Genomic DNA, 7950 nt, shown 5'->3' with positions numbered 1-7950 from the left:
AGGATGCAAATGAGAGATGTCGTAAAAACACTCAAAAACATCAAAATGAAGTTTGTTGATGGGGATTGACAACATGAAAATTTGTCTTTGGTTTTGTGTTAGGCCCTCAGCAGACCATTAAGGATGTTTGAGTGCTTTAGTACTTGTGAATTAATCAAAGATTACTTGTGAAACAAAAAAAAAGAAAGAAAGTGTAATCGACCTTCATCAAAGATTAAGTTGTTCAAAAAGTTTTTTGTGGCTAGAATGAGTCAACCAATGTTGTACTAAATAGTATTCCTTAGGTAAATAATTCTCACTATATGCAGGATTGAGATCCTCTCCAACTAAGGAGAAATTTGAGATTCTCGAATTGTTAATTGCAGTCCTTTATTTTAATTTAATAGTCTATAAAATGCTAGCTGCTTTTATATAACCAAAGTATTAAATGCTGACTTTTGTTTTATTGAGATTTAAATGATTTTATAGACCATTAAATTTAAAATAAACGGTCGTCATTAACAATTGAAAAATCTCTAATTTCTCTCAAATTAGAGGAGATCCGAATCCCTATATACATACTCAAGTTAATCTTCCTTAAAGTTGATGAAGAAGAACTCATTATTACACAAAGAGAAATGATTTAGTGCAATAAAAAAATTATTTTTTGTTCATAAAAATTTTAGGTGGTAAAAGATCAAAAACTCTATCCATAGTTACCCATTGATGGCCTGTAATTTCTTGTCACTTAAGAGATTTTTTTGTGTTAAATAATACAGTAAAATAAAACCTTAACCACGTGCAAAGAGAGCGTAAACCCACGCCCCCCTCAATCAAGGAACTCTACACTGTTTCTTTGATTTTTTTGATCTCTTGTCCTCCCGCAAACGCGTAGTAAAAGTCAGAAAGTACTGCAAACTGCTGTCGTCATCTCGGAAGTATTCATCTGCATCATAACAGCGAAAGCACGGGAGAATAAATGAAAATCCTCGCAACTGGCAACTGGCAACTGGCAAGAAGCTTCTTTTCCCACGTGCCTTATTAATTACCCCATTTAAAAAAATAAATACAAGTTCAAATAATGAAGATCATAGTCCGAGCACTTGAAAGTTTGATTTTAATCTAAGAATTGATTAAACAACTATTTAAATAAAAAAATAAAAAATGCTTCTCCATCTTGTTTATATCTTTGTTGAGTTAGCATATTATCTGAATGCGCGCATGAAGAACAATTCCATTTAGTTGGGGGTACTTGAAATGCAGGCTCACCCTTCCTTTGGTTGAGCCACTCCTAAACCACCCTAAACTCTAGGGGTGGGTTGCAGGCCTGCCCTAACCATCCAAAGGGTGCAACCTTTTTTCTTAAAAAAAAAAAAAAAAAAATTCTTTTTGAAATTAAATTAATAAAAAATTATTACGCTGATGTGGCAAAACAATAGGTTTTGATTAGAACTAACGGACGTTACAAAAATCTAACGGTAGGAATTCTATTGGCATTTTAATTAACTCAGAGAATAAATTTTCGAAAAAAAACAAACTTGAGAATATTTTAATTTTAACGAATTGACTCAGTGACTTATTATACATTTACCCTACTAAATAGAAATATAAGTACAATAAAAGTCATGCAAAAAAAAAAAAAAAAAATTCCATTTCACTTTAAACCGTATAAAAAAATAAAAAATAAATAAAAAAAGGTTTGGTTTATAAGAAGTTTCCTATGCCCCTTATATTTTATAGACTAAAAGAAGACTCTTAACATCAAACGTTGTCTTGGCACACTATTTAAGTCAACGTTCGAAGCATAAGCAATTGTCTATCTTTCTTTCCTCAACTGCTCTCATGGGGAACAATAGACTTACAAGGTTGCTCTTCCAGCAAATAGCCAGAAAACAATGGCATCCTCCTGCAGATACAAGAACAGGTGCTTTTCATGGAAGGCCATATTCAAGTAATTCACTCAAAGAGGCTTTGAAACCTGAGATTCCAGAAGAGATTTCCAGCTCTGCAGTCTGCATTTACAAGGTCCCAGATATCATGCGCCGGGTGCAAAGAAAGGCATATGAACCCAATGTCATCTCAATCGGTCCGTACCACCATGGCGTAGAGCGCCTGGAAGCCATGGAAAAGCTCAAACTGAAATTCGTTCGCCGCCTTTTTGACCAGAGTGGACTCGAATTAGATCTTGTGAAGAATGCGTTGGGAAAGCTGGAGGAAGAAGCTCGGATTTGCTACTCGGAGGAAAAGGAAATCCGGCTTGAAAAAGACGAATTTGTGGAGATGATGCTCGTCGATGGCTGCTTTGTTGTTGAGCTTCTTAGAGAGGTGTGGCGGCGTGAGTCCGAACACCAAATACCTTTCATCCAAAGGTGGATGCTGCCCATTTTCCGTCGAGATCTGATAATGCTTGAAAACCAGCTCCCATTCTTTGTTCTGTCGGAATTGTTTGAAATCACAAGTAAAAATACTACGCCGCCGCCGCCGCAGCCGCCATGTTTGCAAAAGCTTGCGCTTCACTTCTTTAATCCTCTGCTGCAAAGAGATTTTGACACAACACCGCCGAAGATCGTAGCAACCGGTGAAGGAAGTACCGGAGCAAGGCACTTTCTCGACCTTTTCCGGTCGACCATTCTCCCGGTGACGCCGGCGAGACGGAAACAGCCCAACATGATCCGTTCAACAACGGAGCTGAAAGAAGCTGGTGTCAAAATACAGAGAGCAAAACATTCGCAGCTGCTCGATGTAACGTACGAGGAAGGGGTGCTGAAGATCCCTCCTCTGTACATCGACGATTACAAAGGTACTCTGTTTCGAAACATGATGGCATTCGAAAAATGCCACCGCCATTGCCACCCAGACGTCACCACCTACATGTTCTTCTTCGATGGACTCATCAACTCAGCAAAGGACGTGGGGCTTCTCCATTACAACGAAGTGCTTCAGCATTCTTTGGGAAGTAACAGAGAGGTTGCTAAACTTGTGAGCACCATTTGCAGGGAAATTGATCGGGTTGCAGACGAGTCGTACTTGTACATGGTGGCGGATGACGCCAATTCTTACTTTGCTTCCATTTATGCCAAGTTTCGAGCAGGATTGGTGCGCCACTATTTCAGCAGCTGGCTGGTGGGATTCTCAACGATGGGTGCAATATTTGCTCTGTACCTGACCCTTGTTCAGACTGCATCTGGGATTGCTAGTGCCATCGAACCCCTGGGAAAAGGTGACTTCGGATCATATATAAAAGATTCAGTGTTGCTCCCTTTCTCTGGTAAGCCCAGCTCCAGAGGTGGTTCAACAACCGGAGAAGATGAATCCCTGTAGCTGTAGGAAGTTTTGGTATTTTATGCATTTCTGATTTATTGTAGATTTATGGAGTTGAAGGGCCTGCTTGTATTTAGTCTACAAGTCAATTTGGCTAATAAATATGTTAAATATAGAGAAACTTTGGGTAGTTTCTCTTCCAATTCCCTGCTTCCCTACAATGGAAATACTTTTCCCCTAGGCTTGGCTTCTGTTGCTTTGTTTACTCCCTTTGCAACTGACTTGCAAACTTGCTTGGTGCAATTCTACTTTTTCCCTGCCTTTCAGCTTAGAAAAAGATGTCTGACCAATATGCATAGTTGCCTTAGCCTTTAATATGCGTTCCGCTACAGTCAGCTCATTCATCAATTCAGACCAAGTATAGTTATTAATGGCTGAAATAGCTTGGGAGGGGAATTAGTCAAACCTTAATATGGGAATTAGCTATATGCTATGTTGTGCTCACCTCTGCCGTCAATCCTTTATGAGACTCAGCAGAATGCCATGATACACAATGTGTAGTGACCATGAACATTTCAACAACCGTGTTTGATCACATTCTTACTTACCTGTTAGGTTATTCCATATCAGTTGTAGAAGAGGCTCGTGATTAATTTATAAGTGTGAAGGAAAACTTTATATCTTGAGCTAGTTTAGGTTGAAAGTGACTCAAGACCATTCAACACTGGTACCAGAGCCAAAGTTCTACCAACAAGTCCCAGTCTAATAATTCACGGGAGAAATAGATTGTCTCTGCTCCAATGAGGGCCCGATGGGTGAGTGTGAGATTGTTAGAGGTAATCTCACATCGGTTGTGGAATGGACCGGTGGTCAGTTTATAAGTGTGAGGAAAAACCTCACTTCTTGAGCTAACTTTTGGAAATGAGAGAAGCTCAAGACCACTCAACACTACCAAACCATGGTGACCCGAGAACTCGCTGGCTACTTGAATAAAACAAATAAAAAGAACATTAAACAAAGAAGGATGCCACCGGGTACGAAGAATCCATGAACCAGAAGAAGAAGAAGAAATAAATAAATTAATCAAGGATGCCTCCAACACAATTTTATATTACACAATCAGAAATAAAGATTTCAGATGAAAAACATGTGACCTTATATTTAATCAGTTTATAAGAACAACTTGGGAAGAGCAATATGCAAAGACAGCATAACCCACGCCCTCAATCAAGCTACTCTGCTCTGCTTCTTTCGTTTTCTCTGTGTTTTTTGGTTTCTTTTCCTCACGCAAACGCCTAGTACAAGTCAATCATCCATTAAGTACTGCAAATATTATGTCATTTCGGAAATATGCATCAGCATCCTAAGAAAGAATTGACACAATTAGAGTAAAAAAAGACTAACATCAAACATTGACTTGGTGCAGCTGCCCTATTTATGTCAACGATGATTAAAGTTCTACTCCAAACAAGAGCAATTGTCTACCTTTCTTTCCTCGTTGCTAATGGGGAACACTAGACTTACAAGGTTGCTCTTGCAGCAAATAAGCAGAAAAACATGGCATGCTGTCGCTAAAAGTACAAGAACAGGGGCTCTTCATGGAAGGCTCTACTCAAGTAATTCAATGAAAGGGGTTTTGAAGCCCGAGTTTCCAGAAGAGAGCAGCTCTGCAGTCTGCATTTACAAGGTCCCAGATATTATGCGACTGGTGCAAAGAAAGGCTTATGACCCCAACGTCATCTCAATCGGTCCATACCACCACGGAGTAGCGCGCCTACAAGACATGGAGAAACTCAAACTGAATTTTTTTCACCGCCTTTTCGACCCGATTGGAGAAAATGGAGTCAAATTAGATTTTGTGAAGAATGCCCTGGGAAAACTGGAGAAAGAAGCTCGGATTTGCTACTCGGAGGAAAAGGAAATCCGACTTGGAAAAGACGAATTTGTGGAGATGATGCTCGTTGATGGCTGCTTTGTTGTTGAGCTTCTTAGAGAGGTGTGGCAGCATAAATCCGGACGCCAAATACCTTTCATCCAAAGGTGGATGCTGCCCAATTTTCGTCGTGATCTGATAATGCTTGAAAACCAACTCCCATTCTTTGTTCTGTCGGAATTGCTTCAAATCACAAGTAAAAGTACTACACCGCCGCTGCCATGTTTGCAAAAGCTTGCCCTTCACTTCTTCAATCCCCTGTTGCAGAGAGACTTGGATACTACTACACCCCTGAAGAGCATAGCGGCTGAAGGAATGGAGCCAAGGCACTTTCTCGACCTTTTCCGGTCGACCATTCTCCCAGTGACGCTGGTGAGACGGAAACAGCCCAACATGATCCGTTCAACAACGGAGCTGAAAGAAGCCGGTGTCAAAATACAGAGAGCAAAACATTCGCAGCTGCTCGATGTAACGTACGAGGAAGGGGTGCTGAAGATCCCTCCTCTGTACATCGACGATTACAAAGGTACTCTGTTTCGAAACATGATGGCATTTGAAAAATGCCATTGCCATTGCTACCCAGACGTCACAACCTACATGTTCTTCTTCGATGGACTCATCAACTCAGCCAAGGACGTGGGGCTTCTCCATTACAATGAAGTTCTTCACCATTCTCTTGGTAGCTATAAAGAGGTTGCCAAACATGTGAGCACCATGTGCAAGGAGATTGATAGGGTTGTAGACGAGTCATACTTGTACATGGTGGCGAATGACACCAACTCTTACTTCGCTTCCATTTACGCCAAGATTCGAGCAGGATTGGTGCGCCACTACTTCAGCAGCTGGCTGGTGGGCTTCTCAACTGTGGGTGCAATATTTGTTCTGTACCTCACCCTTGTTCAGACTGCCTCTGGAATTGCTGGTGCCCTGGATGCCCTGCAAAAAGTCAACTTTGGATCATATCTGAAAGACTCCATGTTACTCCCTTTCTCTGGTAAGCCCTGCTCCAGAAGTGATTCAACAGCCGGAGGAGATGAATCCCTCTAGTGGGTGATTGAAGGACTTGCTTGTACGTAGTTTAAAAGTCAATTTGGGAAATAAATATGTTAAATGTAGGGAATAAAAATTATTTTCATCTCTTTATCTTCTTCTGTCTTTGTTAGAATATTGAGTGTGTTTTTAGCCCTCTTGATTTCCACTTACGGTGGTGAGAAAAGAAAATGGCAAATGGAATGATTCCATTTCAATTTTTCAAATGCCTTTGATCATCAAAGACAACTATGATCATTGGTGTATCCATACCTTATGAAGGCAATCTAATTAATTGGGATCACAAGATTTATGGGAGATCATTGACAAAAGGTTATAAAAGGAGGTGGAGAACGAAGATTCCATATCCAACTCAAAAGTAGTCTTTACAAGCCACTTGAAAAAATGATGGAAAGGCTAATGCAACTACTTCAAAGCAAACTTGGGAGATTCTTCAAAACTCTTACCAATGAGTTGGAAGTGAAGAAGGTTCACCTTCAAACTTTGCGAGATGGGTTTAAAGCCTTTCTTATGAAAGAAATAATCTTATAATGAGTTGGAAGTGAAGAAAGTTCATCGATGATGCTCGTCGGTGGCTGCTTTGTTGTTGAGCTTCTTAGAGAGGTGTGGCCGCGTGAATCCGAACACCAAATACCTTTCATCCAAAGGTGGATGCTACCCATTTTCCATCGAGATCTGATAATGCTTGAAAACCAGCTCCCATTCTTTGTTCTGTCGGAATTGTTTGAAATCACAAGTAAAAATGCTACACCGCCGCCGCCGCCATGTTTGCAAAAGCTTGCGCTTCACTTCTTTAATCCTCTGCTGCAAAGAGATTTTGACACAACACCGCCGAAGATCGTAGCAACCGGTGAAGGAAGTACCGGAGCAAGGCACTTTCTCGACCTTTTCCGGTCGACCATTCTCTCGGTGACGCCGGCGAGGCGGAAACAGCCCAACATGATCCGTTCAACAACGGAGCTGAAAGAAGCCAGTGTCAAAATACAGAGAGCAAAACATTCGCAGCTGCTCGATGTAACGTACGAGGAAGGGGTGCTGAAGATCCCTCCTCTGTACATCGACGATTACAAAGGTACTCTGTTTCGAAACATGCTGGCATTCGAAAAATGCCACCGCCATTGCCACCCAGACGTCACTGCCTACATGTTCTTCTTCGATGGACTCATCAACTAAGCAAAGGACGTGGGGCTTCTCCATTACAACGAAGTGCTTCAGCATTCTTTGGGAAGTAACAGAGAGGTTGCTAAACTTGTGAGCACCATTTGCAGGGAAATTGATCGGGGTTGCAGACGAGTCGTACTTGTACATGGTGGCGGATGATGCCAATTCTTACTTTGCTTCCGTTTATGCAAAGATTCGAGCAGGGTTGGTGCACCACTATTTCAGCAGCTGGCGTGGGATTCTCAACGATGGGTGCAATATTTGCTCTGTATCTCACCCTTGTTCAGACTGCATCTGGGATTGCCGGTGCCCTGCAACCCTTCGGAAAAGTTGAATTTGGATCATATATAAAAGATTCAGTGTTGCTCCCTTTCTCTGGTAAGCCCTGCTCCAGAGGTGATTGAACAGCCGGAGAAGATGAATCCCTGTTAGGAAGTTTTGGTATTTTATGCATTTCTGATTTATTGTAGATTTATGGAGTTGAAGGGCTTGTTTATATTTAGTCTAGAAGTCAATTTGGCTAATATATATGTTAAATATATGGAATAATTATTTGGGTTAAATAC

General features: G+C 41.0%; 3 protein-coding genes and 1 pseudogene across 3 annotated transcripts in view; all 4 read left to right on the top strand.

The window, feature by feature from the left end:
- The window catches only part of LOC132169677 (uncharacterized), a 99440-nt gene that overhangs the window by 23320 nt on the left and 68170 nt on the right, over window positions 1-7950 (top strand). The gene's annotated exons all lie outside the window — the stretch shown is intronic.
- On the top strand, window positions 1810-3461 carry LOC132170585 (UPF0481 protein At3g47200-like). The gene has a single exon (XM_059581606.1). The coding sequence runs from the start codon at window positions 1822-1824 to the stop codon at window positions 3298-3300; it is 1479 nt and encodes a 492-aa protein (XP_059437589.1). The 5' UTR covers window positions 1810-1821; the 3' UTR covers window positions 3301-3461.
- On the top strand, window positions 4340-6292 carry LOC132170586 (UPF0481 protein At3g47200-like). Its single transcript, XM_059581608.1, has one exon. It carries the CDS (start codon window positions 4745-4747, stop codon window positions 6218-6220), a length of 1476 nt encoding a protein of 491 aa, XP_059437591.1. The 5' UTR covers window positions 4340-4744; the 3' UTR covers window positions 6221-6292.
- Window positions 6782-7788, top strand: LOC132172765 (UPF0481 protein At3g47200-like; annotated as a pseudogene).

The sequence above is a fragment of the Corylus avellana genome, chromosome ca2 (assembly GCF_901000735.1).
Source record: "Corylus avellana chromosome ca2, CavTom2PMs-1.0".
Lineage (NCBI taxonomy): Eukaryota > Viridiplantae > Streptophyta > Magnoliopsida > Fagales > Betulaceae > Corylus > Corylus avellana.
This window is presented reverse-complemented; position numbering and strand designations above follow the sequence as displayed.